The sequence below is a fragment of the Crassostrea angulata genome, chromosome 1, assembly GCF_025612915.1.
Source record: "Crassostrea angulata isolate pt1a10 chromosome 1, ASM2561291v2, whole genome shotgun sequence".
Classification (NCBI taxonomy): domain Eukaryota; kingdom Metazoa; phylum Mollusca; class Bivalvia; order Ostreida; family Ostreidae; genus Magallana; species Magallana angulata.
In genome coordinates, this window is record NC_069111.1 from 56,674,766 (window position 1) to 56,700,951 (window position 26,186).

The window sequence follows — 26,186 nt, forward strand, 5'->3', positions numbered from 1 at the left end:
AATTTTTTAGACCAGAAAAAAAAACACATATGTTTTTCCAATAAAATATAAATTTCCAGTGGGAAATTCAAAAGGACTTCCGAATGTAAGTCAAGGTCATCATCACAGAGAGTTCTCTATCGTGTCGTCTGGAGGACACATTCCACCAAACATGGCAATGCAAACGGGGACTAGTAATGATGTGCAACTGCGGACTAACAGTCAGCTCATTCGTAGCAACCGAGACTCTTTGGACAGAAAAGACAGCATCATGACTGACCCAGGGAGAGAGGGACAAGAGCTGGAAGGGGGGAGTGGGATCGGGAGGGCCATCGGCGTTTTTACGAGTGGAGGGGATTCCCAGGGTATGTCAATTCATAACAAAATTCATTGTCACTCATATTTTAACTAAAGCAACATTTAGCTATCTTTAAGTGTGTTAACAAACCAAACCGATTGATATATGACCCTCTAAATCTATTTCGGGTGTTTTTATTCAATTGTTATGATAAAGCCCAAAAAGTTACGAATGTGTACCAGCTAAACCCCCCCCCCCCCCGGGCCCTTTAAAAAAAAAAACTAGCGCAATTTTTTGTGCGCAGCTCAGTAAACTGTAGGTTTTTACAACGGGATGCAATCAAGCTCCCAGATTGTCCATACAATTTATTTTTCAGACTGGGAGCTACAGACCTGCAGAGCTCTAAAATAAATTTTGTGTTACTGTAATCTAATAGCAAATTTTGGTGCAATATTTTGAGATGGTCCCCATTAAATCCAGGTGGTAGAATTAAGTTGTTTTTTTTTACATAGATCTATGGTTCAAAATTATTATCCTAATCACTTATTACAATTTGAGGAAAATCACAAAAGTATTTTTCTAATGTGCTTCGAAGGGTAGAAAATGACTTTTTTTTATTCATAAATTCCTATAGTAAACGTAGTATAGAACCAGATGGTAGATTTCCTTCAAATTTTGCAAAACTATAGAGTTTATGTATATTACATATTCTTTACATTGATACCTACCATGATAATTTGAAACATATTTCCAATCTGCACAGAATGAACTACCGGTATTCAATTTTGATCTAGCTGTAGTTTATTTGGTCTTTGGTTTTTAGGAATGAATTCCAGTGTAAGAGCCGTGGTCAGAATGGGCAGCTACCTCGGCTGTAAGGTCTTCTACATCAAGGAGGTGAGACACTATTTCATGTATGCATGTCTGATCTGTACGAATTTTTAAAGATTTGTTTGCTGCAGTCAAAATTATGTAGCAGTACACATGTGTTCTTACTTCTACATGTACTTTTATGAATCTGAAAATCGTGTAAATATTAAGAAGGAAATCTCATAAATAGAATCACACAATAGTAATTTGTCATTGACAATGTTGGTTTGTTCTGGGAAGGATGAAATATGTTTGATTTATATATTATGCATGTCCTGGAGCAGAAAATTTCAATATGAAATAAAACATTCAGCGTAAATATTGTGTATTTATAGAAATGAACTAGCTACCTGGTCTTGAATTTTAAAGCTTAATGATTAATCTTGTTAGTGCACAAGAACTACTATTTATTTATTTGCAACAACACTATATCACAATTAACTATCAATGTATGGTAAGCAGCAACATGAACAATTGCTTTTGATATTAAGTTATAATTAAAAATTGTCAACAAATATAAGCATTTATAGACTTGTTCCAGCAAGAACCAATAAAATTATTGTAATTTTGTCACATGTTGGGCTAATCTCTGTATCTTGAGATGTACATGATCTTGAACTTTCATATTTATAGTTATTGATCAATCTCTTCATTACACAAGAACTGATTTTCCTAACTTGTCTGTGTGTCTGTAGGGATACCAGGGAATGGTCGACGGAGGGGACAACATCGAGGAGGCCACCTGGGCCAGCAGCTCGGGGATCATGCAGCGGGTAACACAGATTATTGTAGTCACAAGGACTACTGTAGATTAATTATTAAATGCGAGGAATATATATCTTGTGAATTTTAAAATCTCGGTTTTATTTTTTGGACATATGTAAACTACGTTAAAGAATGATAAAATTCGACATTGAAGATTTTATATTATTGCGGTTTGAAAACTGTTGAGTCATGGAATTAAATAATCGCGTAAAATAAGGAATCTACAGTACTGTAAACCTGGTTATTTTCACCCTTCAACACTTGTAAATGTTTTTGCCCCATCTTAGATTCACCCAGACACAGTCGTTGTAAAATAGATAACTCTGTCTGGTTACAAATCATCCAGTCTTAAAATCACCCACAGGAAACTAGGGCGAAAGTAGTGAAAAGAAAACAGGGGCAAATATTTCCCTGAAAACAGTATACACTGTACACATAAAGACTAAGGCTGCATTTTCCAAGGAAACTTAAGACTTGCTACCATATAATTCAACGCTAATTATTTATCAACTGCAAAAAGATTCAACTTAAGGAGACTGGGTGGTCGACAAGTTAACCATCAGATCTATCTTAAATTTTCAAATATGATTTGCTAAGCTATCAACTATTTAATATTTATTAAAGTATTAAAAAAATTCTAAAAATTTTAGTTTTTAAATTTTATTATTTTCTTCTATGTTTATACAGAGCTCTTCTTATAAAGGAGGTTTGTTCAGTCTAAAAAATGGCCCTGACCACCCAGCCCTTTTAATAGAAGAGTAGAAAATTTTTGATGCTATTGAAGTAGTTTGAAGTTAATGGATTTGTTAGAAGTTTTGCTCATTTAGGAACATAAATAACACTAAGGAGAGTTATAAATTTGTCCAATAAATATATTTGTAAAACACAGCCCAGGAATTGTTAAATGATAATACAATGCTAGAAAACTAAATGCTTCCTGTCAATTAGGATGTGTGTTAATTTGATTTCCTTATCTTAATTGGTTTGATTTATCTTTCTAATATCTGTTATTTTGCAGTAGATCTGGCAAATGTGATAAGAGTTTGATAAGTATACCGCTAGTACATGTATTTGGCTAAGTTTTATTTTACTTTGTGCCAAAACATTGTCTTCTTTGTATCAAAGGAGTCTAGTACATGTACTGAGGAATCATTAAAATTTGTGGTCACTCAATTTTCCCTTGATGTTTAGGGTCTCACCTACTGGCATAGATTATGATATCTGTTGAATTTTCAAACACAGTATTGTTGTCTTTATACATACAAGCAAATCTACACCCTTCCATCCCAAGGTACTATAAAATGATTCACAATATCTAAAATTTAGACCCGATTTTTATTGTATAGAATGTACATAGAACTAAAGAAAACAGTATATGAAATAAAATAAAAGTTTAGAAACTTACAGCCATTTAAAACATTTCCCTGTTTTAACTGAATGTTGGTTGTGACAAATTTAAAATATGATTTTACAGAATAAAGTTAGAGCAAATAGTAGAGGAATCAGAATGGTAGCGATGATATTGCTAGCTTTCTATATACATGCTGTTTTGGTGAGAGTAAACAGTAATGAAACTCTTGTTCCCTTTGACAGGGGGGCACTGTGATCGGTAGTGCTCGCTGTAAAGAGTTCCGTGAGAGGGAGGGGCGTCTGAGGGCCGCGGAGAATCTGGTCATCAAGAACATCACAAACCTAGTGGTGATTGGTGGAGACGGCAGTCTTACTGGAGCAAACCTGTTCAGACAGGAGTGGGCCGGGCTTCTGGATGAACTTCTGGAGAAAGGTCAGTGGGTTATTGAGGATGAATTCTCCAGAAAGGTCATTCGGTTATTGAGGATGAACTTCTGAAGAATGGTCAGTCAGTTATTGAGGGCAAACTTCTGGAGAAAGGTCAGTGAGACATTGAGGACGAAGGAAGAGTTTCTGGAGAAAGGTCAGTCAGTTATTGAGGGCGAACTTCTGGAGAAAGGTCAGTGAGTTATTGAGGATGAACTTCTAGGAAAGGTCAGTCAGTTATTGAGGACAAACTTCTGGAGAAAGGAATGTGAGACATTGAGGATTAGATATTGTGACTAGGCCATCTTGTCCCATTATGGTCAGAAATGATTAACTTTTAGGTAAGAAAATTGACTCTTTAGTTAGTCGAAATAAATGTAGAGGTCACACATAGCCCAAATTACAGGATTATAGTGAGTGCAGCGAGGCGGCGCGAAGCGCCGCTCGCATAGCAAGCTCCATAGACAACGTGTACGAACGGAGGAAATTCGAGTTGAAATCTGCACATTGTTCAAAGAAAATTTTGTGGACCCGCGTGAAAACGTTTTACTATCCCAGTGATCCTTTGCGGTGCTTAGCAACATGGTGGAATAGGAAGTGTTTCTACGGAAAATTCTTACCTCTACATCACATACATCATTTTCATTTAACAATAAAAAAATCCTTCTAAAAACATTACAGTAAACAACACATAAGCTTACGTAAAAAAAACCTGAACTTTTGCTGACATAAGACGTCATTTCCTTCTCCGAATTTGTCCGACAATTTACAAAAACTGTCGAGCGCAAAAGAATGTTAACTATGACGTCACAAAGATCTCGCGTTACATTTAGAGGTGGATCAAACAAATGGATCAAACCTACTGGATCATGTATAGGAAGTACTTAGTATCAGTGTTAACGGTGACTCTTTGGCTGATTAGTTTTGTTTTGATGATTTTTTTTTTTGCTTAGTAAATACACATGTAAGTTCCATGCTAAATTTATTGTCATATTGATCCAATCATATATGCATAGGTGACAAAAAAATTATTAAGAAAGAAAAGTCTAATCATTATTAGATCTACGTGCAGCCACGTCATTTTGTAATGAATAGATAAAAGAAAAGAATTAAACTGTTAAAATATCTACATGTATTTGTTATATAGTTGCATATGTGGTCAAATAATATTGGATATCACACACTAAGAAAGGGGTGAGGGCACATGTCTACAACGCTTATATAGCGTACAAAAATTAAAAAGATTTAAAACAAAATTAATGTCACAGAGGAAAATAATTAAAACACAGGTTACAACAAGGAACAAAATGAGAAATAACAGACAAAATTTATTTTTTACTGTTTTAATGATCATTATTAAAAGGTAAAGAAAAGATAAATCATGATTGTATCTACATAAAAAAAACGGCGTTGTGTTTATCAAAATATTTTAATACAATGTAAGTCTGTTTAAAATTTTATTAATGCTCAGTGGTAGTTTGTTTAAGTGTATAAGACTAGGAAGGGGCCATTGGAATAAAAGTTTGATAACTTCGGGTTCCTTGCGGTGGAAAAAGTTTTCGAGACAAAGCCAAAGTTTTTTGGTTAGGGCAAGTCCACGGGTTGCATTTAACAATGATGACAGATGTGTGGTTCCTTCTGCACTCGCCCCAACAATCACACCGTAAAACATATTAATTCAATAATGTCGGTAATTATGATACATGTAGATGTTATTAGATTGGACATTCAATGTTTCAGAGTTTATGTTGATGCAGACTAGATGGTGTTACAGTGTGCTTGTTGCTCTGATTGAACATATTTTATTGTAAACTTGTTGTTTATAGGTCGTATCAGCCAGCAGCAGAGGAAGGAGTGCTCTCACCTTAACATCGTGGGATTGGTCGGTTCTATTGACAACGACTTCTGTGGGACAGACATGACCATCGGGGCCGACTCCGCCCTCCATCGTATTGTGGAGGCAGTCGACTGCATTGTCACTACAGCTTCAAGGTCAGTCACACAAAGCTTACAAATCAGTTCAACATAAACTTTAGGTCAGTTACTCACAGCCACATGGTCAGTCACACAAAGCTTACAAATCAATTTAACATAACTTCAAGGTCAGTTACCCACAGCTTCAAGGTCAGATACCCACAGCTTCAAGGTCAGATATCTAGATGCCGACACAGGCCCAACCGGGGCCCACTGCTGTACTTTGAACTTTCGGTTTCATACTTGATATGTTGATGCATCTCAGATAGTACCGGTATATGACCGCTATTGATTTTAAGTTCAAAAGGTCAATTTCATTTCCATAAAAGCAGCCCATAATGTGTACTGCCTATAATAAAGGCTTGTGCATCCTATAGTGTATGTCCAAGGCAGGTGGGCATAAGTGTTTCACAAACATTTCATCATATAAGTCTTGATAGTTATGAATATAATGATGGTGAATTTTTATGGTTCTATATGTTTTATTTTCAGCCATCAGAGATGCTTTGTCATGGAGGTGATGGGGAGACATTGTGGGTAAGGCAGTTGAATTCATATTTACATTGGTGTATATAGTTGAACTTTGATATCTTGAACACTGATACCTCGAATACAATGGATATGTCAAAGTGATTTGTAAGTCCCATCCACTTATTTTTACCCTCGATATCTCGAATACTTGGATATCTCGAAGTTTTTAAACAGTCCCATATAATTTGAGATAACGAAGTTTGACTGTACATCTACATGTATATTGTAAAGTGTCTGGCCTGAACGGGTGATTAAAAATCATGGGTTACTTCTGATAACTTGCTGAGGTATTTGATTATGATGATGATTGTTAAGGTATATAAATTTCTTTGTCACTTTCTTGGGGTTTATTGATATAAACTTAATTAATCATTTAGACACATATGTGGGCCCCAACAGAATTTTATATTGGTTGCTTCAAAGTGCTCTCTCGCTTATCTACATGTGATATGAAACACCAGGCCCATCTATCTGTTTCTTCAAAGCGACCCAACGAAGCACCCCAGTAAACAACAGCAAAGGTCTATTTGCCAAATTTACCAAGAAAGCGGTGAGGAACATTGATGAGTGAACAGCATTCTTACTTCTTTAGCGTCTAAAATGCAACTCTCCACAGAATCATGATAGCTGAGTATTGATACCCTTTGAGCATCACCTGATAGTAGATACTCAGAATCATCAGACATTTGACTGATGTTTGCGACTTTAGAGAGTCCCTTGGAATTCATAAAAATTTTCATTAACCTTCAATGTTACATATTAAAGGGGCATGGTAACTATATGGGTCAAAAATTATTTTCCCGATTTTAATGTGTACAGTACCGATCAGACCCAACCCAACACCAGAGTAAACCCCAACTAAACCCCAGGTTTACTTTTTGGGTTTACTTGGGGTTTACTCTGGGTTTACTTTTTGAAAATTTGGGTCCACTCGGGGTTTACTTTGGGTTTACTCGGGGTTTACTTTGGGTTTACTTTGAAATTGCTTATGAGGTCAACTGTATGCACTGAAGTGTGAAGCAGACCCGTCTTTTATCTTACCATCCTACTGCCTGTAATTCCTACCCTTTGTTTATTCCGAATACACAGTTAGCCTCTGCTTTCAGGGGTATACTTCTGACTGGGTTTACTCTCTGTGTCCACTCTGGGTTTACTTATGGTTTACTCTGGGTTTACTCTGGGTCCACTCTAGTAAACCCAAAGTAAACCCAGAAAGTAAACCCAGGGTTTAGTTAGTGTTTACTTTCTGTTAGGTTGGGTCTGATCGGTTCTGTACAATGCTACACAAAGGCATTTTTAAAAGTCAACCAAAATTTGAGTGCCATTCATTGAGTTATAAGGGAGTTAGAGAGCTTGCATTTCTTTGAATGTTAAGTAAACATGTCAGTTTTAGACCTTAAATTGTGTTAAAGATTAGGAACTGTTTATTTATGCTTAAAATGAATAAGTAGACAGACAAATCAACTTAAAAAAGATATTTTACTGGTATATTGAACCTACGTGTATGTAAATAAAAACAGGGACCAAGCCATGTTTACCGGTACATAACAGGGAATTGTGAGTCTTGTGTTTTGCTTATAACTCTAAATTTGGCTCTCAAATTTCACTTGATCTCTAGAAATGCATTCCTAATGCATTGTAAGTAATAAAAACAGAAAAATAGAATTTGACCAAAATCATGACCATGCCCCTTAAATAAGTTTTTGTTGTGGTATATGTAGATATTTAAATTTGTTTATGACAGGTACCTGGAATTAGTTTGACGTATACCAGTATTAATAGTTGTTTACTGTTTATAATAGGTACCTTGCATTAGTGGGAGCTCTGGCAACGGAGGCAGACTGGGTGTTTATCCCTGAGTGGCCCCCCGAGGATGGGTGGGAGGACACGCTTTGTAGGAAACTGGCCAATGTAAGTCACTCTGTAGGAATGTGGCTAATGTAAGTCACTCTGTAGGAAACTGGCCAATGTAAGTCACTCTGTAAGCAACTGGCCAATGTAAGTCACTCTGTATGAAACTAGCCAATGAAAGTCACTCCGTAGGAAACTTGCCAACGTAAGTCACTCTGTAGGAAAGTGGCCAATGTTAGTCACTCTGTAGGAAAGTGGCCAATGTAAGTCACTCTGTTAGAAAATGACCAATGTAAGTCACTCTGTATGAAACTGGCCAATGAAATTCATTCTGTATGAAACTGGCCAACGAAAGTCACTCTGTAGGAAACTGACCAATGTAAGTCACTCTGTATGAAACTGGCCAATGAAAGTCACTCTGTATGAAACTGGCCAATGTAAGTCACTCTGTAGGAAACTGGCCAATGTAAGTCACTCTGTAGGCAACTGGCAAATGTAAGTCACTCTGCATGAAACTAGCCAATGTAAGTCACTCTGTAGGAAACTTGCCAATGTAAGTCACTTTGAAGGAAACTGGCCAACCTAAGTCACTCTGTAAGAAAGTGGCCAATGTAAGTCACTCTGTATGAAACTGGCCAATGTTAGTCACTCTGTAGGCAACTGGCCAATGTAAGTCACTCTGTATGAAACTAGCCAATGTAAGTCACTCTGTATGAAACTGGCCAACGTAAGTCACTTTGTAGGGAACTGACCAATGTAAGTCACTCTGTATGAAAGTGGCCAATATACAGTGGCCAATGTAAGTCACTCTGTATGAAACTGACCAATGTATGTCACTCTGTAGGAAACTGGCCAATGTAAGTCACTCTGTATGAAACTGGCCAACGAAAGTCACTTTGTAGGGAACTGATCAATGAAAGTCACTCTGTAGGAAACTGGCCAATGTAAGTCACTCTGTATGAAAGTGGCCAATGTAAGTCACTCTGTATGAAAGTGGCCAACGTAAGTCACTTTGTAGGGAACTGACCAATGTAAGTCACTCTGTGAGAAACTGGCCAATGAAAGTAATTCAGTAGGAAACTGGCCAACGTAAGTCACTTTGTAGGAAACTGACCAATGTAAGTCACTCTGTAGGAAACTGACCAATGTAAGTCACTCTGTAGGAAACTGGCCAATGTAAGTCACTCTGTAGGAAACTGACCAATGTAAGTCACTCTGTAGGAAAGTGGCCAATGTAAGTCACTCTGTAGGAAACTGGCCAATGTTAGTCACTTTGTAGGGAACTGACCAATGTAAGTCCCTCTGTAGGAAACTGACCAATGTTAGTCACTCTGTAGGAAAGTGGCCAATGTAAGTCACTCTGTAGGAAACTGGCCAATGTAAGTCACTCTGTAGGTAAGTGGCAAATGTTAGTCACTCTGTAGGAAACTGGCCAATGAAAGTCACTCTGTATGAAACTGGCCAATGTAAGTCACTCTGTAGGGAAGTGGCCAATGTAAGTCACTCTGTAGGCAACTGGCCAATGTAAGTCACTCTGTAGGAAACTGGCCAATGTAAGTCACTCTGTAGGAAACTGACCAATGTAAGTCACTCTATAGGGAACTGACCAATGTATGTCACTCTGTAGGGAAGTGGCCAATGTAAGTCACTCTGTAGGTAAGTGGCAAATGTAAGTCACTCTGTAGGAAACTGGCCAATGTAAGTCACTCTGTAGGAAACTGGCCAATGTTAGTCACTCTGTAGGAAAGTGGCCAATGTAAGTCACTCTGTAGGCAACTGGCTAATGTAAGTCACTCTGTATGAAACTAGCCAATGTAAGTCACTCTGTAGGAAACTGGCCAATGTAAGTCACTCTGTAGGAAACTGACCAATGTAAGTCACTCTGTAGGAAAGTGGCCAATGTAAGTCACTCTGTAGGAAACTGGCCAATGTTAGTCACTTTGTAGGGAACTGACCAATGTAAGTCCCTCTGTAGGAAACTGACCAATGTAAGTCACTCTATAGGGAACTGACCAATGTATGTCACTCTGTAGGGAAGTGGCCAATGTAAGTCACTCTGTAGGAAAGTGGCCAATATAAGTCACTCTGTAGGAAAGTGGCCAATGTAAGTCACTCTGTAGGAAAGTGGCCAATGTAAGTCACTCTGTAGGAAACTGGCCAATGTAAGTCACTCTGTAGGAAAGTGGCCAATGTAAGTCACTCTGTAGGAAAGTGGCCAATGTAAGTCACTCTGTAGGAAACTGGCCAATGTAAGTCACTCTGTAGGAAACTGGCCAATGTAAGTCACTCTGTAGGAAACTGGCCACCAGAAGTCCTCCACTCAACACTGACCATGTAATTCTTACACCACAGCATTTTGATTAGGATTTGATGCAAGTCGTCTCATGTTAAATGTATGTAAGGAATGAATTCAATATCTACCTACGATTATACGATATAACATAAGTTGGGGCAGTTAAAGCTTTATAATCCTCAAAGTAGTTTATAAAAAACCGCAAACTGTCCCAAGTTATGTTATACTCATATAACATAGGTAGAAATGAAATTTATTCGATCTTATAATTTAATTTTCAACAACTAAATTCAAAAGATAAGGCCCATAATTTATAAAATGACATCAATTTGTACAAAATTTAAATTTAACATCAAGCAGATTAATACATTTTGGATACGCGCTGAATTAAACCCATCGTAATTATTAACATAAGTTTTTTTAAAAATGTGTTAATGCTTATACTTTGATCAACTGGTTTTTCTTGGAGCGTGAGAATAAAACCATCGCGATTGGTACTTTTTGAGAAATCGTGAAATTTTAACACCGTGGAATTAAAACGACCTACAGTATTTCACAGCAATTTACCATCCTAGTAGTACATTATGTAAACGAACGGTACATCCAGTATAATTTATCACCAATTTACATCTCCAGTAGATCATCCATTTCAACTATTAAATAAATAATTTTCTGAGACATACTGGGATTGTTTACTAATTTCATTGTGATTTACGAGGTGTGGTCACGCTTGGCTTTTATCATTAATGCAATGACTGACAGTTGATAGATTTGATTCAATAGGAGAGATCGATGGGACAGCGGCTGAACATCATCCTGGTGGCTGAGGGTGCTGTGGACAGGAAAGGGAACCCCATCACCGCCGACATGGTCAAAAAGGTCACCACTTTTATATACTTTTATGTTAAATACTAAAATCTAATTGGTTTTGATGCAGTTTATAATAAACTGTTCTATTACCCTCAGTGTTAGCAACACTCTTGGCAATGGGGAACTACGAATTGTCGGTTGACAATGGTTTTCGAGGGGGTGTCAATTTCAAATGTTACCCTCCCAAACAAGCATTAATTATATAATATTAATATTACTATTAACACACATAAAAGCATGTCAGCTCATTTTAGCAAAAAAAAAAATTTTTTCTAGTAATAGAGTGAAGACAAGATTGTTGAAAGCTTATCAAGAGAGTTATCAGATAATTTTAACAAATTTTTCTCTCGATCCTCATTGGCAGGTTGTGACTGATAAGTTGAAGTATGACACCAGAGTTACTGTCCTTGGTCACGTACAGCGAGGAGGGAAGCCAACAGCCTTTGACAGGATTCTAGTAAGTAGGACTATTTGACAGGATTCTAGTAAGTAGCCTTAGGACTTTTTGACAGGATTCTAGTAAGTAGGACTATTTGACAGGATTCTATTAAGTAGGACTATTTGACAGGATTCCAGTAAGTAGGACTGTTTTGCAGAATTCTGGTAAGTAGGACTATTTGACGGGATTCTAGTAAGTAGGAATATTTGACAGGATTCTAGTAAGTAGGACTATTGTTATCTATTGGACAAGCTTACAGTCACGAAAGAGGTCTTTTCTAAATATTTACATGTTACAGGGCCTTTGTTTGGATTTAATATTCCCGACCATACCCGATATTTGATCACCTCATAATACTAATTGAATGATTCCTTATTCCTTAAATAAATTCAACGCAACCCTATCTGCTTTCTGAAATAGTTGTTTTTTGTAGTCTGTTATTAGATTAATATCATTATAATAGATGTAATATTACTGATTACTTCTTCTGTCAATTTCCAGGGTTCCAGAATGGGGGCGGAGGCAGTGCTGGCCCTGATGGATGCCACCCCTAACACCCCCGCCTGTGTGTGCTCACTGGACGGGAACCAGACTGTGAGGGTGCCACTGATGGAGTGTGTGGAGAGGGTAGGTGGTGGTTATTTAGATGTGGCTAACTAACTACAAGTGTTGTGCTATTTAGGTGTGGTTAACTACTGTAAACCAACTTTTTTCGCAGCAACTTTATTTCGCAATTTAACTTATGATAAACTGGTTTGCGGTGACTAATGTTCACGGCCAAGCCTTATCCAAACTAAGGTTGTTATAACAGTTATACAACAAGGACCAGTTTGTGGTGAGAAATATTTGCGATGAGGAGGCTCTCACAAAATTTACGATAATTTCTCGCATGCGAATAAAAGTTTGTTTACAGTATGTGCTTAGATTATTTCCACAGTCTAAGTCAGTCAGTGCGTAGATCATCAATTTACTAATCCTGTTTCCACAATGTGCTTACCGGGGTCTTAACAAGATTTTACACAGTAACATAGAGATGACAATGAGCAGTCACTGATTCTCACCAATTTAACTTCAGCCTGATGTTTGTCTCGAGATCTCTAATTGGATTGAATTAACATGATCCTATCTTACCAGCCTGAGTAATATTGGTGTCTTTTGTCTTGTTTATCATTGGATACTTATCATTGGTACCAATGCTGGTCTTGCTGGAAACCCTGTGTATTCCACTTCACAATGTTGGGTTTCCAAGACCAAGCTTGCTATTCACTCTCTCTAGGTCTAGATCGTCTTATTCTACCCCCTTTGTTTATTAGCCTCTGTACTGTCTCACTTATAGTCTACTGGTATCAGTGGAGCTTTGTACGCTTGCTAGAGAAGAGACCACCACTGATGATTGGAGTATGCCTAGTTACTGACTGCTATTGTGAGTGACCAAAGTACAACTCCCCATTACGTTCATCTTATCCGAGCCCCATGACATCACCACCCCCTTACTCCCACTGCCTTGGCTATGGGTCTCTATCTGAACTGGTATCCACCTCTGCTGCTTAACTGACTCTTTTCACAGCAATTTCCTATTCCTATAGTCTGCTTATGTAATCTGTTGATTTGATTTGAACATAGCTTTGTTGAACAAATAGTCAGATACATGTACAACTGGGATTAGGCACATGTTCAGAAGTTTAGATCTCCCTCTCCCTGTTATCTGCTTCTTCCTGTAGCAACAGCTTCTTTATGTGTCGGTATTTAGTATTTTGGCAAAAGTGTTTCATCTGTGTGGAAGTTGTGAATAACATACTGACCAAAATTGATACACCATGGTCCAATAGCTACAGTTTCCTCAAGTGAACATGTAAATAGCATTTAGCCTCTTTTGACTTTTGTCTTTTGTTTGATTTGTACCTGATTAGGGTTTATAATGATATGACTTTGATCATATGTAAAGAAAATTAATATTCTTATTGCTCACAAAACTGTGATATAAAAAAAATGTTGTGTGTAATTTAGTGTCTTGATGGAACAATTAAAATGATGAAATGAAATCCTTGTTCATTTCAGACGCAGGCTGTACAGAAGGCGATGAATGAGAATAACTTTGAAGAAGCCGTGCGACTCAGAGGAAAGTAAGATCTTAAGAATCTCTGTTCAGTGAAGTGGAGTCAATATCTTTGTTCTGTGTATGAATTACACTGTAAATTACAGGAAAGATTATTCATTGAACACCAAACTTTTGTCTTTTCATGGTTGTGTTGGTCCATGAAATCAGATGTTGCATGGAGAGAACATATATAGGCATAGGGCCTGCTGTTCAGTCCAATTCATGTATTCGTGTTAATGTACTTGAATAAGATATTTCATAAATTTAATTGAAGTGCATGGATGAAATATGACAAAATATTCATTGACAGCTTTCATGTACACACTCTATAAACTGTGATTTACTAAGTCCATGGAAGTTGATGCCCATGAATATAAATGAAACCACAATAGCTTTACAGTGTAAAATAACACTAACTAAAGGCTTAATTTTTCTGCCACTCAATAAAAATTAAAATATTGATGCTTGCTGTGATTGTACTGTACATTAGTAATTTGTTTTCATCAGGAGCTTCCAGAACAACCTGTTGACCTACAGAATGCTGACCAAGCTCCGTCCCCCAAAGGACAAGTGTGACCCCTCAGGAACTTCCTGCTCTGTAAGTGCTTCTTATATTTCCATCAAGCCTAAAATGTTTATCCTTTATTAATAAATCAAAAAGGTAGTGGTTAACCACTGAAACCTGCCTAAAGACCTGTTAAAGACATTATAATTGAGACTGGGCTCAAACTGAAATTTCTTTTTAGAATTATTATTAAAGGAAGTGAACATGAAAAAATTATCAAGGGCTCAAATTTGTCTGTTTGATGTGTATAATGATATCTGAAAACCGTTTAGACAGAGCTTTCCTCAGTAAAAAGATATACCACTTAGAATAACTAATTCTTGCAATCCATGAGCGCTGCCATATTGTTGAAATCATTACCTCCCTGCTGGGTTATCTCTAAGCATCTAAGAGAGGGCAGCACTGATGCTGCCGTCAGTGAGACACATTGCATTTTTACACACGTGTAGTAACAGGGATAAAATGCCATCATCAAAATGTGAATGGAAACTTGAAAGGAATGTAAAGAGTTGTCATTTTAAACAGTGTTTATGGAGGAAGATTTTGGATCTCAGAATGATGCATTCCCACCAGCAGTTAATGTGACATGTAACTAGAATGGAATGTCCGTGGATCAGTGTTATTGTGACCTATTTTTTCTTGCACTCGGGAATTTCTTGTTTATGAGTTTGAACATTATGTGTGCTACATAAATGAGCACACAAGGTGCATTGCACAGCATCCTGACTTTTAAAAAAGTGTCTTAGTCCTGTTATTCTTCTGACAGCATAAACAGAACCGGCGTACATATCATCAAGATCTTATGTATAAAAAAAAAAAAATCAGAAAAATTTCCAGGGCATTTAAATAAAAAGTAACGGTAAGAAACCCCACATGGAAAATGGAATTACAATTTTATATTAATTTAATTTGAAATCTAAAAACAGCATTTTATTTATGTAAACACTGACTGCCACATGCATCTCCGTACAAACATCTGGAATGTGATGGTCTTATATTTCACAAATTAATTTATCTATATTCATTTTTTGTACAAATCATAAATACATGTAGTTATCTGAGGTTCATTTATAGAAATGTACTAAATCCTTGTCTTCTCGTGACAGTACACAACATTTTTCTTCACATCAAGGCATAATTTTTCTCCTCAACTTTTATCAACTCTGTACATAAACACTGGCCTAGTTCCAACATTGACCCAGTCACCAGCAGCAATGTGGCTTATCTACGTCAGAGAACAGATGCATGCTGGGGAATAATGGATTACCTCCATAAACCTTTCACTGAGAGTGTTAAATTGATAAAATCTCTTGATAGAAATAAACAAATAGGTAACAGACCTCATTTTTAAGTTTCAAAAGGCTTTTATAATTTAATAAGCAACAATTATTTTTTTCATGTTCACTTCCTTTAAAACAAATTTTAGGGGGGGGGGGGGTACTTCAGTCCCATTCCAACCAAAATAACCTAATTATTTGTGTATAAGACTGACGTTATAATTTAGATTGGGTTCAAGATAAAAAAAAATTTAATTTTTTTTGTGTGTGTGGGGGGGGGGGGTGATTTCAGTCTCATTCCAACCAAGATTACTAATTATTTGTCTGTGTGTTTACAGACCGGTATAAAGCTGGGAGTAATGTCTATCGGGGCACCTGCTTGCGGCTCCAATGCAGCGGTCAGATCCTTCGTCAGAGTGGCCCTCACCAAAGGCTATGAGGTTCTGGGACTCCACGACTCGTTTGATGGACTCATCTTTGGAAATGTAAGGCTTCAGTCAGCAGGGTGGTATAAGGGGCTAGTTCAAGGGCAGGGTATTGTGTAGCTATCACTTTGTTACTAACTCCAGTGTTATTCATTTTGATTTGTTTGAAATTTAGTACTGGAGAAGTACTATTTCCAATCCTTATTTGAATGAATGGACTCTGTAAACCTTGTTGTTTTCTGTATATTAGGATAAATAAAATCACGACTTGTATTGTCACAGAAAGTAATTGTCACTACTGATAATCATTTCTCAACCAATCCAGAATGAAAAAAGATGTGTATAACACTTTGTTTACAGTGCCTTTTGTGTTGGTCTGCTCCTATTCCAAAGTAACATATAATTATTTACATGCTCAAAATTTGATGAAATAACAAATCATTTGATCAGTCAATAGTAGAAATGTAGAAAAAAGTAAATCTTTTAATTGACAAGTGAAAAAAAAAGTCAAGTCAAAGAACACCTGGCAGTTTGCCCATTTTTAAATCATTCATTATTTCAAGGTTGGAAACAACATGGGAGACAGATTTCTGGTGGAATTTCCCAGATTTTACTATGTTTATCCTAAATTGTTACTTTCTCACATAATTTCAGGTCAAGGTTGATAAATACATGTACTGATAATTTAAAAAGATAAAAAATTCACTGAATGTTCTGGATTTGTATAAATATTCAACTCTGATTTCAAAAGAGTGTGAAATTAGAATATGATTGCCACAGATGATGATAAAACGGGACAGAGATTATGTGAGATGTGCTTGCTCTCTGATTTTGCCTCCATTATCTGATCCCCTGTTTTTGGTTGCAGACCACTGGTCTTATTGACCCGGTAAGTTTGACCTCTGCTGACCTCTCCTGACCCTTGCTGTAAGGGTCAGCTATCTTTCCAGCTTAAACCGGTACTAGCTTTCCTAGCGATGCCTTGTGCAGGGGCATTGGTCGCCAGTAAACTGTTAATGCACTATTGTTTATTATTGGTTGTTGATAACATGCTTTTTATTTTAAAACAGCATGAGCAAGAGGCTGAATAATTTTTTTTCAGCTGTTTTATCAGTTTAATTCCAGCTACTTCACAAAGTATTGATTGCCTGAGGCAGCAAAATACTGTCTTATTTTCATTTACCAGTAGCTTTTACCAATAAACACACAGAAGCTAAATAGTTTTATACATGTGTTCCATTATGTTTGTAGCACATTCTTATTTTGCGGACAGCTTCAGGGGAGACAACTCACTTAAAGTTTACAGCTCTTTTACACAGTACCCTAAAGACTGATTACCTAGAACTCAAACTGCACATTCATGCATCTCTCCTTCCTTAAAAAGAAAAAATAAACCACACACACACACACTCATGGAATATATAATATCTAAATGACAATTAAGAGATCGTAAGGTGATTGAGATGGGCATTAATCAATCATGCACATTTATGAATGTATTCCATGACAGGAAACATAAAGACAATTCATAGGTTATTTTACTGAAAATGCTCTTTCTGATAGCATATAGCTCATATTGACCATTAATATTAACATACTATGAAGATCTATAGTCTAAGAATGCCTCCCACTAGTCACCTCAGAGAGTCAGCTGTTACCAACAGAGAAACCCTCAAATGTTGTAACTTTCAGGATTATATTCTAGAACAGCGACTGCTACACTATGGAAGCTTTTGATGCTTTGTAAAACATAAAAATCTGATGGGGTCCAAGATAAAAAATAACTCTCTCTTATTATCTGTACTTAAATAACATTTAACAAGTTTCACATCATCTGTAACATTGATGTTTTTGTAGACTCTTCCTGACAAGAAAAAGGTGTGTTTTATACAGGAACCACTACCTATATTTATTATGTATATTTATTATATATATTTTTTATGTATATTTTTTATGTATAATCAGTATACAGGAGATCATTGGTGTCCTATCTCTCCACACTACAAACTGTCATCTGGATGTACAGTAAAACACCTTTATAGTGAAGTCCTAGGGACCAATGGATTTACCTCGTTATATCCGTAATTCGTTATATCCGTATAACAAATTCATAATAATAACTATACCGAATTCAATATATACATGTTTTCTTTCCCTAGACTACAATTTTTCCTAATTGAGGCTTGAAATAAAAATACATTACTTTGATACCTTAAAAAATAATCGGATTGTGAATTGAAAAAAATTATATAAAAATAAATTCACTCAAACTTATATGTTAAATGGTAGTGCGAACCTTATAATTTGTAAAGGAATTCATTATAAAAGTGTGAAATTTCATTATTATTTATCTCTACAGGACTCAAAATCAGTTTACTTTATCCGTAAATTTGTTATATTCGAATTTGCATAACCGAAAAAATTTTGCGCAGATTTGATAAAAATTTTACTGGGGACTTAAAAAACTTCGCTATACCCGACAATTCGCAATATCCATGTTCGTACTAAACGAGATTTACTGTACATGTAGAGCCTCCACCTACTGTAGATTACCACTACCTGTACTGTACAGCTCTAAAGCAAACAGTTATTATGGGCAGTGGGCAGGTTTACTGTTTTATGAATAATGAAAATCATTCATCTTATATCTTATTGTGTACTTCTAAGTGTTACTAAAATCAAATGTCTGTTTTTAGTTCCACCATGTCACTTGAAATGATTATGATGAAAATCTCTCTCTCTCTCTCTCTCTCTCTCTCTCTCTCTCTCTCTCTCTCTCTCTCTCTCTCTCCTGATTTAGAATGATATTTATTGCTCTAAATATTGACAGAATTTACAATTTCTTTAACTTAAACAAGTCTAGTCTCAATGTTTGCACTGTTATTCTGTAATACTTTATACACAAAACCTGAAGAACACTGCTTGATTGTACAGCTGTTTCTCTAGTAGAAGGGGAATTTGATATAGATGACCTCTGTCAATTCAAAGAATCATTTTCTAACTTTGTAGTAAAATAAATCCTAGATCAAGATGAAAACCAATGATATATTCGAAAAATCAGTCACATCATTTACCAGTATCGGTCAGTGGATGCCTAATTGTTTAATCGGGAGGTTTGAAGACTACTGCACATTTTTCATTAAAAATACACATAACTTAAAAAGAAGTGCGATTGAAATTGATGGAAAAAAATGTCCAAGATATCTTCATTGACATTATCATTGTCACTTGGAAAAATTCAAAGGACAAAAACAAATTTCTTAAGGAGATTTATAATGGGAAATGTTTACATTTTTCCATCGGAAGTCACCCGCAATACCTTGCACATTTTTTCAACGCTATCATCCCAGTACTTTCATTTTTTTCCCCATTACAAAATCCCATAGACATTTGTTTTTAGCCGTGTATTGAAACCTTACAAGCTAGTAGGGTGTTTTAAAGGGGATATGTTTGATTTTTTCTCATATTATTGAATGAACATCATTTGCACCATGGGGTATTTATAGATACGTAATAGTTTAAAAAAATTGTGCTGCATAAATATCTTGAAACTGGGACAGACTGTAGTATTAATACAGTGCCTGTTTGGGTTTTCAGAATTTGTGTTAGGTCGGGGTCATATAATCACAAGCGTCATTTACCCCCTCTTCCCATGGAATTGGATTCTTCTTGAAGTTTGAGTTCTTTTAATAATGATATGTTTATTTTTGGCCACATGATTTGTTTACAGGGGTTGGGAACCAGATTCAAAAGTAAACACTGATTTTGAACATTTTCTATCTATAGTGCTGATATAGCTCCTGTATATATGCATGTAACTTAATGAGTCTTGTGTGAGTATACATAAATATTGTGAATAGATATATATGTACTAAATTACCAGAAGATTCTAGGCTGTTTGTGATACATGTACATTGAAAAACTCAAGAAAAATTGTGAGAGAAATTCTAAACAATAGTGTTTTAATTTGTAGGTTGTAACAATTAGATGACATAGTTACATGTAAATTGATGATGTAATATGTAAATATTTATATAAATATATGTAGGGACAACTTTTAAAATATTTATTAGGCAAAAGTTATAAAAGTCCAACAAATTAATTTTAAGTTCAGATGAAATCTAATGGCTGAAGAGAAAATATTAACTCAATTTGTCATCATACTATATTTTCATTTTTTGTAAGAAATGTATGTGCATCACTTAATGAAAGACATTGCTTGTATATCTTGAAGCATCAGACAACTTTGGTGTCTGTTGTTGTAACTGTTGGTGTGTTGGTTTGTCTGTATGACTAATACTAATCTGTCTGTCTGTTGACAGGTCAAGCCAATGAGTTGGACCGATGTCCAGGGGTGGTCGGGCCACGGCGGCTCTCTCCTCGGAACAAAAAAGTGAGTATCCGTGGTAACTAGTGCACCCTGTAGGCTGGATGTGTTCCATACATATTGTACAGTTACTGACTTTAATATATGATTGGTTTGACCTGACGACAGAGTTGTTGCCCAAGACCAAACCAAGGGCTATTATTCTGTGTGAAGGATGCTTGGTCGTAGAGGGGTTGTTTGACAAGATCAGTTTTCATTAAAGATTGTAGAATTTAATTCATAGATACGGTATTTGATGTTAAAAAATCCTCTTGTTTATTTTCCTAGATGTGTTGGATCCAGATACGGCATGCAAAAGATTGCAGAAAAATTAAAGGAACACAATATCAGTGGATTGCTGATCATAGGGGGCTTTGAGGTCAGTTTTATTCCATACACTTTACAATTCAAGTGTACGGTAATTGAATATCAAAGATAACGAGAGAAATTTGAGATTGGTATCTATCTAATACACACTGTGTGAAGATAAACGGTTGATACTTATGTATTATGTTTTAGATGTGCTAGGGAACTGTATTTTTGCATTGTTTTCTATAAACTTAATAGAGTCTAGTATCTTTTAAATTCCCAGTGATGTCTGGAGTTTGCATGGTCACCTGGCATCATTGTTTTCAGATGTATTCTTTTGATTTTGACATCTTCATGTATCTCTGTTATAAGATGTCAAATGTCTCTTTCATTATCTTGGTTTTTGACACATTCACAAAACCTGAGTAATTATTTCATTGACTGTCATTTTGTATTTATACAATAATTTGTGTCATTGTGTCATGTATTGTATCAGAGACTGGAGAATGTTTTCGGGCATCTCTAGTTACTGTCGTTGCAATCATTGTTTAAGGTACATCTCTTGGTTATTGAGATGAACCTGCAACAATCCATAGATGCATCCTTTGGTTTGCCTCATACAAATCTACATATACCTGTGAAAATGTTTCAGGCATACCACAGCGCCCTGGAGATGGCAGAAGCCAGAAAGGAGTTTGATGCGTTCTGTATCCCCATGGTGGTGATCCCATGTACCATCAGTAACAACGTCCCTGGGACAGACTTCAGCCTGGGGGCTGACACCGCCCTCAACGAAATCACTGACGTAAGTCTGTCGTAATGTTATAATTAGTAACATAGCCAACACCCCCCCTCAGTGAAATCAGTGATGTAAGTCTGTTGTAATGTTATAATTAGTAACATAGGCAACACCCCCCTTAACGAAATTATTGATGTAGAGATAATAATTGTAAAAATTGTGAATTAGTGAATAAAGGTATTCAAACAAGAGCAAGTTTATCGTCTCATGAGACAGTAGCTATTTCCTGAAGTGGAACTGTGGGAATTGGTTTCTGTCTTGAGGAAAAACAATTTGTTCTCTTAAGCAGCAATTTCTGCTAATAGGTACATGTACTGTATAAAATATAGAGAACAACAATTAGAACAGTTATTTTACAGCTATTATAGATTATATTATATGACTTGTATTATCAGATCTGTGATAGAATCAAACAGTCAGCCACAGGAACAAAGCGGCGAGTCTTCGTGGTGGAGACTATGGGAGGTTACTGTGGTTACCTGGCCACAATGAGTGGACTTGCGGGTGGGGCTGACGCCGCCTATATATTTGAGGAGGATGTCAACATCACCATGCTCAGGGTTTGTATTCATTGCTGACTATCACAGTCACTAATCCTCGGTAGTTTGTTATTATAAGACAAACACAAAGTATCATGATTATCAGATTGATTTATACAGGTAGTTTGTTTCTACAGATACTTTTTGTTGTACAGCAGTTACTGTTATTAGCCCCTGCAATCAAAGTTTGGAATCACCTAGTCCATCTGTCTGTGCAATCATGTCCGGTCCATATCTTTCTTATGGAGAAACATTGGAAAATTTTACTTCACACAAAGATTGTTTCTGACCTGAGGGTGTCATGATTTTGACCCAAGGTCATTTGTACAAAATCAAGGTCACTGGAAGGAAAAGTGCAAACTTTGTGTCCAGTTGACATCTGTTTTATGGAAGTTTTTACTTCACACAAAGATTTCTTTTGACCTGAAGGTGTATCATGATTTTTACCTAAAGTCAGTAGAGCAAGGTCAAGGTCTTTGTTTAAAAAAAAAAAATGCATAATTCCTGTCTATGCCATATCGTGTAATTAAAAATGATTAGAAGCTAAAATTTGACACAAAGATTGCTCCTGACCTATAAATATGTCCTACCTTAAGCTTTGGTCATTTGTGCAGGTTCAAGGTCAAAAAATGTGCATCCATTACTTTCTAATAGAGAAATACTTGAATTTTATATTTCATTTCTTAGTGGGGGGGGGGGGGTATCATTTGTGAGCTTGCTCACAGTACCTCTATTTTTACATATTCACACTATAAGCAAGTCCGCTCATAAACAATAACTAAACTGATTACATACAATGAAGCTATTTTCTTTTGACTAGTGTAAAACTTAACCCATTGCTGTTATATTGTGAACAGGAAACCTTAGTCATAGAATAAGATGAACTATTGGTGCTAAACTAAAGATAATAAACTAACCATGTGTTATGTGCTTGTTACTATTTTGTAGGACGATGTCTTCCATTTAAAAGACAAAATTGTTAACATGGGAGTTCAAAGAGGACTAATCTTGAGGTAAAATATACTCTGTATTTGTTAGATCAAATTTCAAGTGTATGTTTAAAAAAAAACATTCCTTAAGATTCTATCTTCCAAATGTTTAGGAACGAAAATGCCAATTCCAACTACACAACTGATTTCATAGAGCACCTGTTCTCCGAGGAGGGGAAAGGTGTGTTTACCTGTCGTAAGAACGTCCTGGGTCACATGCAACAAGGGGGCATGCCGTCCCCGTTCGACAGGAATTTCGGAACAAAGATGGCGGCTAAGGCCCTTCACTACATGTCTGATCAAATCCAGCAAAGTGTGGAGTCCTGTAAGTTCTCCAGCAATATTGTTTGAAATGAATTTGATAGATACCTAGAAAACAAGTCATTAACATATTTACTCTCTCTCTCCATTATTCCAGGATCATTCTGTAACAACCATTTACATGTACCATATTTTACAGCTAGTAACATTTACAGCATTACACGCCATTACAGGAACAATAATTATGCCGTGATTTGTTGTTAACCCATCATTATTTACTGTATACACGGTTATTTTTGCCCTGTATAATTTTCACTCTCCAATACTTGCAAACAATTTCACCCTGTCTTGAATGTGCAAAGACAAAGTTTTGTTTTTAAGAGATAATATGAAACATTGGTATTTGCCCAGTCTTAAATTCATCCACTGAAAATGAGGGCGAAAGTGGTGAAAATTAAACAAGGGCAAAGTTTAGAGGAATGTTATTATAATTGTTAAATCTTTACAGCTGGCAAGGTTTACAGGAATGATTCTGTTATTATATTTGTTAAATTTTTACAGCTGGCAAGGTTTACAGGAATGATTCTGTTATTATATTTGTTAAATTTTTACAGCTGGCAAGGTTTACAGGAATGACCCTGCCTCGGCTGTCCTCCTTGGAATGCAGAGACGCCATCTGTCCTTCACCCCTGTCGAGGAACTCAAGAAAACAACAGATTTTACGTATGTTTACTTCATCCATTTAACAGACAAACAAACCTATATATTTGCATTTCCATTGTTCTTTCCCACTGTAAGCCCATACGGAGGAGCTGCAAATATTTCTCTATAATCGCAATTGCTCTGTCTGTATACTATGACGTCATAAAGGTGTAACGTTATATACTTTCCATGACGTTATAGATTAAACCACTATATGATACATCATGTGTTTTTCTCCAACTCTATTAAAATTGACGTATTTAATATTAAAACATGTTTTTTGATAACATTTTAAAGGAATTACTGTTATAACATATCATTTATTCTGTTAACAAATCTATGTGAATTAAAAAGATACATTACCAAGGTCTGAATGTTTACTTTTGATGTCACAGCTAAATGTCAAGGTCTAGGCTAATACAGGGTATTTGCGAGTGGTAAAATGCAAATATAAGTAATAAACAACGATTATTTAGTGAATATGGCGTTATGAATAGCAACTGCTCTGCTGGCATATTTTCCATGATGCGCTAGCACGCATCATGGAAAATGCCAACAGAGCAATTGCTATTCATAACGCCATATTCACTAAATAACGTTGTTTATTTCTTAAATAAACTGCTGGAGTTACCGCGGTATTGTAAATAAAAAAAACTGGCATTGCACTGCCTTTGAAAGATTTGTTAATATTCTCTGAGCCTGAAATCAGTTAAATACATATACAAGATATATTTTACTGAGTATTTGCTTAGTATTATCATCAAATAGCGCTACAGAAGATCAAAGAAAAAATGAATTCCCCTGTTCTATTTTTAGACACAGAATTCCCAAGGACCAGTGGTGGCTGAAGCTCCGCCCCCTGCTCAGAATTCTGACGAAGCACAAGGAGAAGGCCTACACCCCCGAAGGGATCTTCGCCGGCGTGGATGATTTTGAGGACGAGGACAACATATAGATCCATGCCTGATATATCCTTGATCCTCCACTATCTCTGTCCCAAAGACCCATCCCGCTTTCAGTGTTTCCATGATGCACTGAGTTTTTTGAGTTTTAAAGGATTTAAACTGACAAAGTGAATCATATTCAAAGACTCCATGTCACAAGTTTTGATCATGCACTAATGATTCAGAGAGAGATTGATATAGTTTTGTATGTGCTGGACTTCAAGTGAAGTGACTGGGCGTATAAGATGAGAAAATATGAACATGATCAGCTAATAGTGATAGCTTGCCCAACACCCATTAAAGTCTCCATATTATCACTGTGATGTGTAAAGTTTGGAGAGTTGATACACTTCTATCTCAATCACTGTTTTCTTTTATAGTAAGATAGACTTGTATTTCAATCTCTGTTTTCTGGTAAATGAGCAAGTCCTGAATGTTGTTCGTATTTTACTGATGATTGTAATATTTTTTTAGATTTCATCAAATGCTTTGTATTGCAAGCGTTGTGTTCTAATTAATATGGTACAATGAATGTATATAATATAAGGTATTTATGGATATATATATGCCTTTACATGTGAATACAACTCCGTGATGTTTTCTGTTGTTTTGTTTATTTCAGGTGCTAGCTGATTCAAGTTTTACTGACTTTATTTTCTAAACTTCACAGCAAGTAGGGTAATTCTCTTAGTCGGAAACCCATGAATAATTCATGTGTCAGAGTGATTGGGTTCTACTCACTTTTGTGATGGAATCTCACCATGATTATAGTCGGTTACAAACAGTAGCATTGTTTTAAACATGACATTATAACAGATTGAAAACACTAAATGTTTTTGAAGCCAAAATTTCAGCAAGTTTGCCCATAGTCAATAATTGTATAGGAGATGAGTCGTAAGTTTAGATGATATGGGCAGTTTCAAGATGGGATTCTTAACTTGTTGTGAATTGATCAAACCTTAGATTATGTTGCTATTCTACAAGAACTCGAAATATGATAGTCTCAGTAATAATTGCATAGTACAAAGATATGTGAATCCATTCTTCGAGTTCCAGTTTTTGCTGTTTTTGATTTTTGTTATGAGTAAGTCCTTTGCTATGGTATACTGATTAGGGTTTTGTTTTGCTGTCTATATTAATGGCTGGGTACAGAATTCAGCAACAACCAGCATTTTTGCATGCACACAGTCCTGACTATAGCAAGTCTGGGTTTTAATTTGATTTATTGCATGCCAAGAGGAGTGCTTTTATTTTTGTTTAATTTTT

The 26,186-nt window shown here is 36.1% G+C and overlaps 1 protein-coding gene across 3 annotated transcripts; it reads left to right on the forward strand.

The window, feature by feature from the left end:
- The first annotated feature begins 78 nt into the window (after positions 1-78).
- On the forward strand, positions 79-25,522 carry LOC128163475 (ATP-dependent 6-phosphofructokinase-like). 3 transcript variants are annotated; one of them, XM_052827092.1, is made up of 22 exons: positions 79-344; positions 1,101-1,174; positions 1,843-1,920; positions 3,506-3,695; positions 5,515-5,680; positions 6,155-6,199; positions 7,996-8,104; positions 11,121-11,216; positions 11,572-11,664; positions 12,148-12,273; positions 13,705-13,769; positions 14,252-14,342; positions 15,925-16,071; positions 16,880-16,900; positions 20,334-20,404; positions 20,666-20,756; positions 21,339-21,491; positions 21,881-22,045; positions 22,973-23,037; positions 23,127-23,338; positions 23,889-23,997; positions 24,793-25,522. In XM_052827092.1, exons 1-22 carry the CDS (start codon positions 152-154, stop codon positions 24,929-24,931), a joined length of 2,499 nt encoding a protein of 832 aa, XP_052683052.1. In that variant the 5' UTR covers positions 79-151; the 3' UTR covers positions 24,932-25,522. The 3 variants fall into 3 exon arrangements, with proteins under 3 accessions (XP_052683052.1, XP_052683059.1, XP_052683067.1); XM_052827099.1 differs by lacking the exon at positions 16,880-16,900; XM_052827107.1 differs by lacking the exons at positions 79-344; positions 1,101-1,174; positions 1,843-1,920; positions 3,506-3,695 and adding an exon at positions 3,749-3,881.
- The last annotated feature ends 664 nt before the right edge of the window (positions 25,523-26,186 follow it).